The following is a 15,473-nucleotide window of genomic DNA, read 5'->3' on the forward strand; positions in this document are numbered from 1 at the left end:
TGCCTTTTTGCATGACGCACTCTCCTGACGTCATCCGCGAGCAGTACACAAGCACACAAATTTGTTGCGATTCGCCGCACAGGTAGAGGATTGTATGCTATTGCAAATACATCGCTCTACTGGAAACTAAACAAGAACAATTCACTAAGTCCGAAGCTTGTGCGTCCAGCGCTGTTGTTCTGTTTGACCGCTAAAATGACCCAAATTGAGTGACAATAGCGGTGCCGTTTGGCAACCCTGTTCCGGTCAACGATTTTTCACTTTGGCGTCGTTGCTGTTGCGAGGTCTATCTTGCGCGAGCGAAGAAGCGGAGTCTGCCAGAGTGCGCGCGCCGGTGCGGAGTGAAGTGCGGCGGTACTGTACAGCCGTAGGGACGAGCGAGAGAGAATCGGGCGTCCTAATTGCTATGCTCTGTCGTCAGCTACCTTTTTCCCGCTGATAAACGCTAGACGCTCGCCATGGTCGGTTTCGTCGCTTGTGGGCCCAACGAGGCTCTGGTCGTGTCCGGTAAGTTTTCTGTTTGGCCGCTGCCTAGCTCCGATGCCCCGCCCCTTCGCAAGCTATTTCCCGCAAAACATCAACAATAGGCCTAGGGTTTCAGCCCAGTTTGTCATTGCAGGGTTTTTAAATCGTCGCAAAGGCAACCGCAATGAAGCGTCGGGCTTAAACCTATTTGTAATTAGTGCGTTGAAAGATGGTTGGCGCACAAACAGGGAAAGAACTAACCGAAACACTTGTCGTAAAAAAGGAAGGAAAAGACGGCTCATGCTGTTTATTTCTTTACGAGCGTGCAATCTCGCCTTGAAGTCGCGGCGCGTGGCTGATATGCTGCAAAAACTTTTGCTCTGACGATACCTATATGGTGCTGCATAGACTACGTTGTGGTGGTTGTCTGCGTGGCTTGTAGCGCGATCATAGTAACGTCTCCGATGTTCTCAAGAAGCTGCAGTTTTTCATGCTTGCTAATTGCAAAGTGTAGTCTCAATTGCTCGCGCTACGGCGTACCGCGGACTGCAACTGTACCCAGCGAGTGGTTGACGTGATGGGTTTATTTTATACCGACACGCCCTATCAAGATAGCACGTAAGATGCTGTAAATAACGTATTCGAGGCGCACGGTTCCTCGGGTACGTACGGCTCAGCATCTTGTGTGAAACCGAAAAACACGAAAAAAAAGTGCACGCGTAATGCAAATACGAAAGTTCGCGTACAGTTGAGAAAGATAGTGTTAGAGGACGTTTAGGCACAGGAGAGAAAGAAATTTGTACTAGGTACTTTGTTGGTGTCATTGTGTTCAGTTACCAATAAATCGTATAGTACAGCAAACAAACTAGGTTTGTTATTTATACATTGCTTACCCGCCGTGGTTGCTCAGTAGCTATGGTGTTAGGCTGCTGAGCACGAGGTCGCGGGATCGAATCCCGACCACGGCGGCCGCATTTCGATGGGGGCGAAATGCGAAAACACCCGTGGTACTTAAATTTAGGTGCACGTTAAAAAACCCCAGGTGGTCGAAATTTCCGGAGTCCTCAACTACGGCGTGCCTCATAATCGGAAAGTGGTTTTGGCACGTAAAACCCCCATAATTTAATTTTAATTTAATTAATTATACATTGCTTGCGGTCAGTGTAATATGTGAATTGGTTTCATTCTGTCATGGCAAGTAAAAGTGATTATTGATCTTGATTGTGTTCTGCTTAGTAAATGCGTACAGCAAGTGTACCCCCTGCTGTAGTCGCCGTCCCTCTACATCGCAATGTTTGTTGTCACTTTTCAAGAAAATTTGGCGAGTTGCATTAATTGCATGGCTGGTATGTATGCTTCATGACAGCACCACATTCAACCCATGTCATATTTTCACTGTTTTCCACTGCAGCAACCCTGCTTTAACAAGGTGATGTTGCGTATCACCCGAGCTGAAAATGCCAAGAATTTTTTTTTATTACGTGGGCAAGGTTTTGTGTAAATGATAGCAAGAGAAAATGCTATGCTGTTTTGCCAAGAGTTGTGAAAAATACACATTTAACAACTCGGTCACCACAATAAACTGAAAGTTCGATCTTTGGCTATACACCAAAGAAATGCTGAACTTAAAAGGAAAATGGAAAAAAATGCTGAGCCCGATATGCATAACTAGAAGCTGCCAAATTGTCACCGCAATAAGATGCTTACAACCATCTCTAGCTAAAATCAGTACAAAACCACTTGCTTTCTTTTTCTTTCTTTTTACATTTTATATATTTTTGTTTCTTTTTATTTAATCGTCCTGGGATACCAGTTAAGCTGGTTTTAGTTCTGCCCCCATGCGCCGTTCGTTTTGGTACAGTACCTATCTCTATCCCATATCATGAACAATTATATGTTAAATTGCAGCTCCTTGTACCAGCTAGGTTACCATGATTTATTAATCCATCGTTTTCTCACAATTGCATGTGAATTCGTCAGTGAGCCAATCAAACAACCAATGAACTTGTGCGTGTGTTTTTTTTTTTTCTGAGCTCTGAAGAAACAGTACATAGTGTGTAAAATGGCAGCACTGTGTGCTTGTGTACCTGAATCCGCACCACCATGGCCTGCATTAAGGCACTCCCAAATATGTTTTCAGTGATCAAAGCCCATGTGTTGCAACAAGGCAGCATTCTCACCGTTCACTCATTTCTAGCCCATTGCGTATTTGCAGCTGTGGGCGCATTCAATTGTTGATGCTACCCGCGGTGGTTGCTCAGTGGTTGTGGTGTTGGGCTGCTGAACACGAGGTTGTGGGATCGAATCCCGGCCACGGCGGCCGCATTTCGATGGGGGAGAAATGCGAAAACACCCGTGTGCTTAGATTTAGGTGCACGTTAAAGAACCCCAGGCGGTCAAAATTTCCGGAGTCCTCCACTACGGCGTGCCGCATAATCAGAAAGTGGTTTTGGCACATAAAACCCCATAATTTTTAATTGTTGATGCAAACTTTCTGGGTGGCACAATGCAGCAGCCCTTCACTCTGCAGCCAGTATGTATCGTTAGAATATGCTTGGGAATGTTTCAAGTGCATAGTGGTATAATTTTTTTTCTTAGTTTACAGGTTTTCATTGAGCCCAGAAAAAAGCTTGATGTTGGCTGTAGTTATGAAACACCCAGTACTTTGCACTCCCCTCCTAGAAAAGCCGCTTATGTCACATAATGTCAAATTAGTTAATACTTTGATTGTTCGTTAGACTTATGAATGCAGTAGCCCAGTGGCTATGGCATTGGGCTGCTGAGCATGAGGCTATGTGTTTAATCCTGACCATGGCGGCTGCTTTCCACTGAAGGCGGAATGCAAAACCACTTGTGTACAATGCATTGGGCACGTTTGAGAACCCCAGGTAGTTGAAATTGAGCCCCCCACTACAACCAGCCTCATAATTCATGGGCTTTGGCATGTAAAGCTCCATAATTGATTTTTTTTTTTTTTTGACTTGTAAAGGCTGTCTTACACATCATGACCATTCATTTGTTCTGATGGTTAATCTGATTGTAAATTTTGGTGTGGAACATGGTTAGAGAAATTAAAACTTTGGCATTGGACTGAATCAGACTGTGCCCAGCTATTCTTTCTTCTCTGGTATTGTAGAAGAGTAATATTGTATTTGTAAGTTGTAATCTGAAGTACTGAAACCATTTTTCTTGCCTACCAGCAGACAAGTGATGTGCGAAATCTGTTGCTGTGGCTCAGTCTTCAGAAATGTTTTTACAAGGGTGTCTAAAGTGCAGTAAGAGAGGAGTGCCGTGACCTCAACAGCTCCCTTCTGACTGTACCTATGAACTTTTAGTACATGCACTTGTACAATGTCGCCATGTATTTATCTAAACTTTTTTATGGCAGATGCCTTGCATTCAAATTAAGTTGGCTGAGAGTTAATCTTAGAACCTAACAGATGGCATACCTTCCTACTCCTCATCAGCCTGTTTATGTCCACTGCAGGATGAAAGCCTCTCCCAGCTACCTCCAATTACCCCAATTTTGGGCCAGCCGACGTAATCTTATGCCTGCAAATTTTTTGATTTCGTCACACCACCTAATTATCTGCCATCCCCAGCTCCACTTTCTTTGTCTTGGCATCCATTCTGTTCCTCTAATAAACCATTGGTTATCTACCATACACATTCATAGCATGCCCAACTCCATTTCTTCGTCTTAATAACCGCCAGAGTATCCGCTGCACCTATTCACTCTCTAATCAAAACCACTGTATTCCTGCACCTTGGCATTGTGCTGCCAAAACTGAGTGCACTTAAATCCTGGCCATGGTGGCCGCATTTCGATGGGAGTGAAATGCAAAAGCTCTCATGTACCATGCCTTAGGTGTATGTTAACGAACCCGAGGAGGTCGTAACTAATCCAGATTTCCCCCCACTATGGCATGCCTCATAACCAAATCATGGTTTTGGCACCTAATACCCCAAAATTTCATTTTTTATTGTTGCGCTTGACCTTTATTTTTATTTTTTTTTCTGTTATTCCTTGAGCAGTCTTTAACTTCTCAAGCTTCATTGTTAATCAAAGTTTCTACCCCATATGTTAGTACTGGTAAAATGCAATGATTATACACATTTATTTTAAAGATAGCAGTAAGCTGCCAGTCATGACATGGTAAGGGCTTACTATGTGCGCACCAACCCATTTTTATTCTGATAATTTCCTACTCATGATCAGAGTCCTCTGTGACCGATTGGCCTAAACATACTTTTGCACATGTTGTAGGGACTGACTACCAGTCACCAATACATTCATGGTCACACATTCATGTACTTGTTTTCTTGCCAGGCTATGAACGTAACCTTAGCCTTCTGCATATTAATTTTTATACCTACCCTAAAACTTTGTTTGCTATGGTCCTCATTCATTTGCTGCAAGTCAGCTCAATCATCGCTAAACAGGACAATTGTCATCTGAAAACGGCAGGTCACTGAGATGTTCCCCATTGATCCGTGCCCCTAATCCTTCCCAGTCTAACAACTTGAATACTTTGTCTAAACATGCAGTGAATAGCATTGGATATATTGTCTCCTTTCCTGACCCCTTTCTTGATCAATGTTCTTCTACTTTTCCCATGTAGAATTAAGGTAGCTGTGGAATCTTTCTAGATATTAGCTAAAAAATTTGCATATTCTTCTTGTATTCCTTCACTAAACATCTCTGCTAGGTATGACTAAAGTTTGTACCTCAGTGAAATATGAGCTTTGGTGGCTGTGCTTAACAAATATAGCAGACTTTGGTTCTGCAAACTTAGTTGACAAGTCACCTTTCCTGTTAACCTTTTTGATTGAGTGTTTTTTCTTGTTCTTGGCATCTATTTTTTGGTTGTGGAATATTTTGACAAGGTCACGTCTGCTCTGCTCATACCTCCCAACAGGGTGCTGCCATGCCCACCCGCTGTTGGTTCCTGGGGGCAGGGTCTTCGTCTGGCCCATAATCCAGAGAGTGCAAAAGTGAGTGATGGATGGGACAGTGCGCAGATGTCAGGCTTTGAGGGATGTTTGTGCGTATTGCTTGGATTCTTTTTTTGCAGAGTGTTTGGCAGCTCGCTGTTGAGGTGGGGGGCTCTTCCTTGCCCCACTCATTCTTTTGACTACTTATTTTCTTGTTTTGAAATGTTCAAGAGCTTGTTGCCATAGTATTAATCCTTTAGCATAAGAAATATCATGCCACTCTTTTTAAATATTTTGTGTTCACTGGGTATGACTTCAAATGTGCTGCATTTCAATTAACAATAAAATTATTGCTCTGCTTCTTCTTTTGAAATTAGTTTGCAATAAACAGACTGCACATAAATTGTGATATTTTTGAGTAAACTTGAGTAAATTTAAACTGTCCCATGCCTAGCTGCACCTGCCTTGACTACTTTGGCATGCTGGCAGATGCTGGCATAAACCCTCACTTCACTTTTGTTATTTGGGTTGAATTGCGCTGACAATTCCATTGTACTTTGTGTAAGCTGAAGGGCATGTTCGTTCTTATGTGCCGGCAGGCTCAAAAGTTAACAGGGTACGAGTTCACCAGACGTAAAATGTCAGACCAGTTTTAGCTTGGAGCCAGTAAAACAGTACAACACTATGTTGTATTTATTAGTACACATTGCACATTTGAAATCCAAACTGCATGCCCACACTCTGGAAATATTTTGCTTTTTCTGAGATCCCTCATCCTCTTAACTTTTGACCGTGCTTTACAGCTCCATCTACAGCACCATGCTACTTTCTTTCTGCATGTCTATTTCTACAACACATTGAGTGGTTCTTCCTGATCCTTGTAGAATCAGCCTGAACACCATGACGTTGACCATTGAGAGCCCCAAGGTCTACACACAGCAGGGTGTTCCTATATCAGTCACAGGCATAGCTCAGGTTAGTAGCCTTTTTGCTTTTTCAACTCCTGCCTGATCATAGATGTATGTGGTCAAGTCAACCCAGTTTCCACCGTACACTGTTGTGAAAATGTGGTGGCTGTTTATACATAGACCTACTTGCAGATAGCGTCATTTGTATACCTTACATACAAAAAGCAAAGGGCAACACTAACTGGCTGCCCTTTATTTTTCTGCAAAGAGGGAACCTGTGTATAAGTAGCTTATTAACTTTGTATCCAAGTTACACAAGGCACATCTAATCTTTTTGGTAGATGTGGCGTTTATTGTATTATGAAGCTCTAAATGGATATCAGTAAAAACATATTCTTTCTATGTTCACTAAACGTTCCAGCCTTTCTGTTTCTTGTAAAATGTCTTCATAGTTTGCAGTTCATAAATCTACAGATGTAATATACTATTTACATAATGTATGCATCATTTCAAGGAAATATGATGTTACTTTGCTTTTGTACAGGTGTTGCAGGCATCTTATGGAACACACATTCTGTAACCTTCAAATCAGTGTTATTCTTCTACATATGTTAATGTTTACTACTAAAAGCTGCTGTAGTAAAATCAATTTTTAACAAATGCTCATACATTGAGGTTCTTTGCTGCAGCAAGCTCGTTAAAACTTTGAGTGTTTTTTGGGCCAGTTGGTAAAGCACATTAGGAAGAGGTTGGAGTGGAATTTAGGGACCACAAGGAAGACCTCACTGATGGGATAGGTGCCTTAAAGGAACCCTGAAACAATTCTGACGATATTGTAAAAACATACGGAGTCATTAGGGTGGGTCCTTCTGATAATTGACACATTTAAAAGCTCCGCATAAAGCGTGTAATTTATTATAAGGTTTTAAAAATGTGCATCGCTACCAATCGCAGTCTCTCATGTGTTTTCAGCCACCCTCTCCCAATTGACAGTTATCCCAATTTATGTTAATTGGGCGAGCTATCAGATTGACTACTCAAGTCGCAGCATCGATAATTTTGCCAATTTTATGGTGAATAACTGTGTTCGTAATAGCTGGAATGTTAACTTGTTTCTCTGACATAGTCACACAGGAACTTCTCTGGGAGTTTAAGTGTGTGTAAGCATTGTACCACTTGCTCATCTCCACGTAGCCCAGTGTTATTATTGATGTCAGGAAACTTGATCCGACCAGTATAAACCCTTATCAAACCTTATCGGTGCTTATTACCATATTTACACGATTGTAAATTGATCCTCCATATCGCGTGACAGGAAAAAAAAAGAGCACACCCGAGGGCGCATTCAATGAAGAAAATTTATTAGTAGCTGACATGGTCACTGGACTACTCGTCTTCACTAGTGCTGCCATTGTCATCATTGCTACAGTCCCACAGCGCGTCGTCGTCCAGCAAAATTTCACATTTGGCAAACGATTGCACCACGGCATCTTGTGGAACAGTAGCCCATGCCAATTGCACCCATCCAACCTCACGCAGCCATCAGGGAGGCTCTTTTGACAAGTTCGGTTGGCATAATTTCACAGTAATTTCGCGTAAACCGGGCAAGGGAACAAGAGTTCAAGATCGCAAGTCAGCCTCTAGAGTCTGTGAAGGAGTATGTTTACCAAGGCCAACTAATCACAGGGAACCCTGATCATGAGAAAGAAATTCATAGAAGAATAAAAATGGGTTGGATTGCATAAGGCAGACATCGCAAGCTCCTGACTGGGAGCTTACCGCTATAACTGAAAAGGAAAGTATACAATTAGTGCATTTTACCGGTGCTGACATATCGGGCAGAGACTTGGAGACTGACAAAGAAGCTTGAGAACAAGTTAAGGACCGCGCAAAGAGCGATAGAACAAAGATTGCTAGGCATAACGTTAAGAGACAGAAAGAGTGTGGTTTGGATCAGAGAGCAAATGGGTATAGATATTATAATTGACATCAAGAGAAGAAAAAAAACAGAGCTAGGCAGTTCATGTAATGCGCCGGTTAGATAACTGTTGGACCATTAGGGTTACAGAATGGGTACCAAGTGAAGGGAAACGCTGTAGTGGACGGCAGAAGACTAGGGGGTGCGATTAAATTAGGAAATTTGCGGACGCTAGTTGGAATCGGTCAGCACAGGACAGGGATAATTGGAGATCGCAGGGAGAGGCCTTCGTCCTGCAGTGGACATAAAACAGGCTGCTGCTGCTGCTGCTGCTGCTGATGATGATGATATTGATGTTAATATGTATATGTTGCAAACTGAAAGTTTAAAGAAGTACTGACAATTTGTTGTCCTTGGTGTATTTTTTTTTTCCTTTATTGATAGGTGTTGATGGCAGTAATTGTAGTACGAAGCCTCCATTCCTTAAGAGTGCAGCAAATACTTATGTGGTCTTTTAATGCAACCAGTTTGAAACGCTTACCGAGTGCGGTGTAGTTTCAGATGTATTATTTTCATGGAAGCATACAAACCGCACAGGTATAGAGAAGCATGCTTGCAGCTAGCTCCTGAAATCTACACCTTGAATAGGAGGGAAAAAGGGAGATAGAAGCATGTTGCATCACAGACAGGATGAGCACTACAGATGAGAGTTCAGTCCCTTAGCTAAAAGAATTCTAGAACAGCTTTGTTGGGCCTATTTTCGAAACTCGGTATTTAGGAAATTTGAAGGCAGTGAGTGATGCTGGAGGATGGTTACATCATAGACACTGGACATAGTGTGCTTGTGGTACTGCACACCGCTGACCACATTCCTGAAAGTAGAGTGCACTTAGCCCTAGGCATTATAGGAGCAGAGAAAAGGGGATAGGGGCCCCTGTTTTCCTAAATAAACTGCACAGGACCAGGCGGACATTTAACCCTTTTCCAAGTGCAGAGAAGGGTGGAATAAAGAAGGGGTGGTTTGAAGTGCACAGCCTGCTTTTAGTGGCATGTCCTTGTGAGGCCTTCAGCCACTATACTGGGTTGACTGGCATGCATAAGTGACTAGTGATACCATACACCATCCCCCTCCAATTTTCGCTATGTAACCAGCCTTCTGATCAACATTCAAAGCTGCACCGCATTTGGTGTGCATATTGAACTGGTTGCATTAAAAGATATTATTTGTTGCATGCTTGAAAAATTAGGGGCTATATAGTATAATTCTCAAGTTTACAGCAACCTACTAAAGCGAAAAAAGCAAGACATGGTGTCTACATCAGTGCATAAAATAGCTATTCTGCAATACTTTAAAGCCAGTCAGCCATTTCTGGCAACAGCTGACTGGCCTTCACATTTTTATGAATAGGCTCTACCATTTGAGTTTCGTTCAGCAGTTTCTGAAGGCTAGGTTGGATGCTAAGACTAGTTGGTTTGACATTAGGAATGGTGAAGCAGTGCAAAAGATGCGGATGAAAGGACCTGTGTGTGGCCGTACATTTTCCCATTCTCCATTTCTCTCTTACTGCTTTCCCATTTATAACGTCTAGAGGCTGTCATTATTCCTACCTTTCACTGAAAATACTCCTAAGCATGAAAGGTGTTGGAATTGTTTTACAAAGTGTGTCATAGCAGTACTTTTTGATTAAGGGTCGCTGTTGTTTTCTTTTAGGTACATGGAAGTAACAAATGTAGAGGAATGTGCTTGTTTAAATTCGAGTTAGTCCATGGCTTTTTTCGCACTTACTCCAATTCCTTTCTTGCTGGACCAGGTAAAGATCCAAGGCCAAAATGTGGAGATGCTGCGAGCTGCATGTGAGCAGTTTCTGGGAAAGAAAGATGAAGAGGTGATGCACATTGCACGCGAGACCCTTGAGGGGCACCAGCGTGCCATCATGGGCACCATGAGTGTTGAGGTGCGTGTTTCTTTCTTCCCACTCCATAGGGCAGCAGCAAGTTTCGTGGGGCTGTGGCACTAGGGCTGGGAATCTATTTTATTGATTGGTTTAGTGATAAGATGTGGGTCATTTGATTGAGTCCCATCGGCTAATAAAGTGTGGCCTTCGAAAATTGTTCGTGCTTCCCTTAAAGAGCCAAGGGCCCCTCGCCAGGTTTGGCCAGTTTAACCCTTTCTAGAGCAATGTGTCCCAACCTAACCAACAGACAAGCGCAGCACATACTTCACAACTGACGACTGTCTGCAAAGTATTGCAGTGCTTCGCACTGCAGAAACAGCTGAAATTTTAAACCAATCTTCATGCATCCTCCCTCTCCGATAATTTCCGCTCTCGGCCAGAGAGACAAGGTAACACGCACAAACGCCAGGACTTAAACTGCAGTCCTAGCAACGTTGCTTACCGTGACTTGTTACTTCAGTAAATTGTCCAATAAGGAGTGTGCAGTGCCGCCACCGGAGATGTGCCACGCAGTAAAAACGGAAGAAAAAAGGCATGGCTTGTCACGTGAACCCGACATCCCTTGGCTCTGGTATGTAAAAAGGAGGGGAAGGAAGGTCGCTTGAGGACACTACTCGATGTAGAGGTGCAGTGTGTTAGCAGTTACACTCACCTCCTGGCAGTATGGTAACAGGGCATCCAATTTCTATCTCCTTAGAAGAAATTGTAATATAAACACATTCTTCGGATAGCATAACGCTGCTGTTAGTATCTCAGCTGAATATTTCACTCATGCTCCGTGCGTGGGGCTCACAAGTGGAGCATGAAGTCACCTTTTTCTCGCTCTTTTCAACAGAAGCCTTCTCCTTAATCTTTTCCAGCTTCTTGGTTTCGTCATATAGCAGATTCCCATACACAGCTGCTATTGGCCAATAGCTGACATCAATCAAAAAAGGCATTTGGATCAGTCCTCTTTCTACTGTTACTCTGTACAGTCGAAACCCACGATAATGAAATCCCGCAACGTATCCCCGGCAAACACCCATAGGATTCAATGCATTTCGTACCTCTTGGCAACGAAATGTCATTGTACTGCAATCTCAACGAAATTTGCCGGAGCGTAACCCCGCACATTACCTACTCGCATAAGGCTAGCAGGCTCCAAAATGTGCTCAAATGCATTGTTTTGCTCTAAAATTGCATAAACTGTCACCACATTACACTTGCATGGACAGCGCCATTTTTGTTTACAAAAACAACCAAGCGCCGGAAGCGATTACGTGTGCTGGAAACACATCCTGGCCGGCATATTGTCTGTTGATCGCCCGTTTGAAGCGGTACGCATGTTGCTACCGATGTGTGAAGACTGTTTTGCATACCTACTAGGCGAGATCGTAGATTGTTGTTCGAAATGCGCGTTCATCAGTTTGCCTTCTCTGCAGCTGACGACTCAGCGTGGCCTAGGTCAATTGCATGAGGCGAAACTGAACACAAAATGAACGTGCGTTTTGAACAACGATCGCTAGTCATGGCAGTGCACTGCGTAATATGTGCCTCGATGAGAAAAATACAGCAAAATCACGGAAAACCACATCCTACCGACATGGAATTGTTTATGGTGTTTAAGATTGCAGTGTGAAGTGCCACGCAACGGGCCGTGATTGAGCGATCATCCAGGAATACGCATCCCTTGTGTCAAGAACGCTGGTTTTGGTGCCACCCGACAGGCATCGAGTACGGATTCGGCGCCGGACAGTATATTTGCTGTAAGCGGCTGTAATCGCGATCGTTTGCCTTCGTGTACACGCGTTCGGCGCCGACGGGCAACAGCGTGCGCTAGAGAAATGCTGCATGCGCTGTTGCTCTGCGTCCGGTGCCAAGTTACACAAAATCTCGCAAAAGTAATCGTATCTCCAAAAGCAATTGACTGAGAATACTGCTCCACGGCAGCGCTGCAACTGCTGATCGATGCATGTGGCGCACTTTGTACTGTCGGCATTGCGGTTCTATACCCTCGAGCAAAGCTTGCCAAAGTAAGCTAATTGAATTTTGGCGGTAAAGTTTTGTTCTGCGATACATTACCTCTGTGCTGTCTCTTTTCACAACAAAATTCTTGCGAAAGCGAATTTTTTTTTCTTGTTTCCCACTGTTTTTATTGCGAGGTTCAACTGTATACCTATTGACGCAGTTTAATAAACAAGCTGAAGTAAGCAACAATCCCGTGTTTTGAATTTTGAGAATTGCGTACTTCCGGTAGAAGCAGACTATCGTCTGCTCATGCTTGGCCGTCGCATAGGAACTAAACTTTGGCCACACTACTTATCAGTGTTGTAGCCATCGGGTCTCGCTAATTTAAGTCAGTTTTGAACACTCGGCTAGCTTCAAACAATGAGAAACTTAAGGTCAGACCGCACGTACGCTTCCAGCACAAGCTCGCTTCTAGCAGTTCCTATCAAGACGCCTTGACAGACATTGCTTCGTATTGAGCTATTGACAGTGCTTCTAAACACACAATTTGGGTGTGGCTACTATCTATCCGTCAAGCTGGTGCAGGGCAAAGCAGTCCTTACCTCGTAGCACGGTCAGACTGAAGCACATGAGTGCAAGTGTGCACTCCAGCCCTGCCATCCACATAGCAAACTCACTACAGTTGCATGTAGTTGGTTCTGCCGTGCAACGTAGATACCTCGGCCACCACAGGGTGTTGTGATGAGCCCACTCGCTGAGCTCACTGCTCCCTGCCGAGGACAGTCGCGTGCTCAGAGTGGTCTCTGTGGGTGACGTGGCTCCAAGTGTATGGCAAGCCTCCCCATGTGCCAACATACAGTAATCCCTGGTTACGAAGTCAGCGGGATGTCGAAAAAATTTGTTATAAGGGGTCATTTGATATAAGCGACCACACTAGAGAAAAGCTAAAGCAGTCGAGCTTTCTTTGTGCCACAATTGCGAGGAAGTCAAAATAAAATGTATCAGTGAAGCAAAACTTTATTCAGATGCAAAAAAGGCAGTGAGCTTTGGCTGTTTCAAGTTCTTACCGGGCACAAGCAATCCCTGCTCTAATTTGACGAAGCATTGCACAAGGCAGCGGTCGCCACCCATGCATTCAACCTTATTTTGCAGCAGGCATAGGTACTCCTGCGTCTGCACCATACTTGGCACTTTATGTGGCTCTTCGTCCGCCAACTCTTCATTCTTGTCGGGGCCACCAACAGTGCCAATTATCTCTGCATCTGTCGCTGGGGCAACTACGGGAGCAGCAGCATCAGCCAACGTGAATGTCTCTAAGTCGCCTTCTACCTCTTCGCGAGCAATTTTATGAACAGCCTTGTACAGATCGCTGCAAGTCCGGTCATCGTCCAAGGTCACTGACGACGGTGTGAGAAAAGCTGGCATGTGCAAAGCAGTTGGCGACCTTCGAAGGTGTGAGTTCTTTCCATGGAAAGTTCAGCAAATGGATCGTACCAGGCAAATCATTGTTGTACCTCTTGCTGGCGTCATATGCTGTGAGTATGCGCTGCAAAAGAGCCTTGTGGTACAGCTTCCGAGTGGACTCAATTATGCCCTGTATCGAGATTGTTTGCAGGCAAAAATTACATAGCAATCACCTTGAGGTTGTCGATCTTCCCGTTGCTCAGACAATTATGAAAAGCACTTGCAGATTCTTTGCGTCGAACCTTCTATCCAGAAGGTGCATGTAGTCTTCAAAAATAGTAGCAGTCATCTATGCTCGCTTGTTACCTCTGTAGATGCATTCCTGGGGAATAGTTGCATTTCAGAAGCACCGTGGCTTCTCCACCTTCCCCAGTATCAACAAGGGGAGCTTGTCCTCGCCTGTTCCGTTCACACCAAACAACACCGTGACACGCTCCTAACTCTGTTTTCCACCTGATGAGGATACGCCAGCAGTAGTGAACATGCGATTCGGTAGCATCTTGTAGAAAAATGCAGCCTCATCTAGGTTGTAGATGTCTTTGTCTTCATACTTTTCAAGTAGAGCTTGAAGCCAATGTTGGCGTCATACGTCTACAGTGTGAGGTCCACGGCTGCGCTTTCGCCAACGATCGACTTTGAGGTCACATCAGGTTGTTTCTCGAACCGCTCAAGCCAGCCATTGCTGCACTTGAAATCTTTATGGCCCATTTGGAGGGTGAGAGCTTCTGTTTTTGCACTAAGTGCAGGTCCATGTACGGGGAAATATGCACTCCTGGCATTCTTCAGCCACTGTAGAAGTGCACCTTCCACTTTGGGGTATTTCGAATCGCGATTCTTCTTTCTCTTTGCCGAGGTCTTTTCAAAGTCATCCAGCACAGATTCCTTGTTTTTCAATACAGTTGATAAAATAAACAGAGGTATGCTGACTTCCTTTGTGATATCAGTTTTCCGCCGGCCACCTTTTCCACTTCTTTTATCAGCAGTACTTTCTGCCCCAAAGTCACACTTTCGCCCATGATGGAGCCATTTATCACTGTAGACCACAAAAGCACACGCGAGGCACGCCCAACGAAGTACTCTGAATAACACACAATCACATGGCCTGCAGCACGAATCCAAATGCATGCGCCATCGGCGCCAAAGTGACTGAACGCAGTGGGTGACACAGAAGGCAGAAGCTTCAATATGTCGTCAGGGCATCTCGCTTTCCTCGTCAGTGTGCACTGGTGATGGTGATGGTTACAGTGGCGGGCTTGGCATCAGCTTCACTTGTAACAGAAGAAAGGCGATCGGAGTTGTGGAGACCAAGAGACAGGAACCGTGGAAGGGCACCCGTTGGTGGAAGATTGTGCTCAGGAGGGCAGACGGGAAGAGGTTAGCTTTGAAGAAGCAGCGACGTCGAAAGTGGCAGTGAGGAGCTCACATGAAGGCAAGAGGAGGGGAAGGCAGTGGCCGCTTTTATAGGGGGAGAGGGGTGCGGAGGTCACGGAAGACTACGAGAGTATCGCACAGAAAAGCACAGCAAATGCAGTGGCTCGAGTCTGAGATTGTGTTTGTTGTGCTCAAAAAACCATTAGCTGCTCATTGTGGGTATGCAGCACAATAATGAAAACTGAATGCTTTTGTAGTAGGGGCTTTGCATGATCACTGGACAATTTTTTCTCGAGGTGTGCAGCCGTGAAGTTTACAAAACAAGTTTTTCGGTGCACCGTTGTTGACGACACCGTGCTAATTCCACAGTTAAAGTGTCGGTGTTCGCACGCCGTCACGTCCATGCCATTGACAAATGTCTCAAAACAAAATTCAATGACCCTACCACGCATTTAGACTTTGTCTAAAGTCAGATGATGGGAATCGAGCCTGACCGGCTCGAGAAAATTG

General features: G+C 44.3%; 1 protein-coding gene across 1 annotated transcript in view; it reads left to right on the top strand.

Annotated features, from left to right (window-relative positions):
- The first annotated feature begins 247 nt into the window (after positions 1-247).
- Flo1 (flotillin-1) overlaps positions 248-15,473 on the top strand; it is a 98,176-nt gene continuing 82,950 nt past the window's right edge. Inside the window, exons 1-4 of the mRNA XM_065439113.2 lie at positions 248-507; positions 5,385-5,460; positions 6,285-6,375; positions 10,038-10,181. Coding sequence (XP_065295185.1) covers positions 459-507; positions 5,385-5,460; positions 6,285-6,375; positions 10,038-10,181 — 360 coding nt within the window. The 5' untranslated portion in view covers positions 248-458. The remainder of the gene's footprint in view (positions 508-5,384; positions 5,461-6,284; positions 6,376-10,037; positions 10,182-15,473) is intronic.

The sequence above is a fragment of the Dermacentor albipictus genome, chromosome 1 (assembly GCF_038994185.2).
Source record: "Dermacentor albipictus isolate Rhodes 1998 colony chromosome 1, USDA_Dalb.pri_finalv2, whole genome shotgun sequence".
Classification (NCBI taxonomy): domain Eukaryota; kingdom Metazoa; phylum Arthropoda; class Arachnida; order Ixodida; family Ixodidae; genus Dermacentor; species Dermacentor albipictus.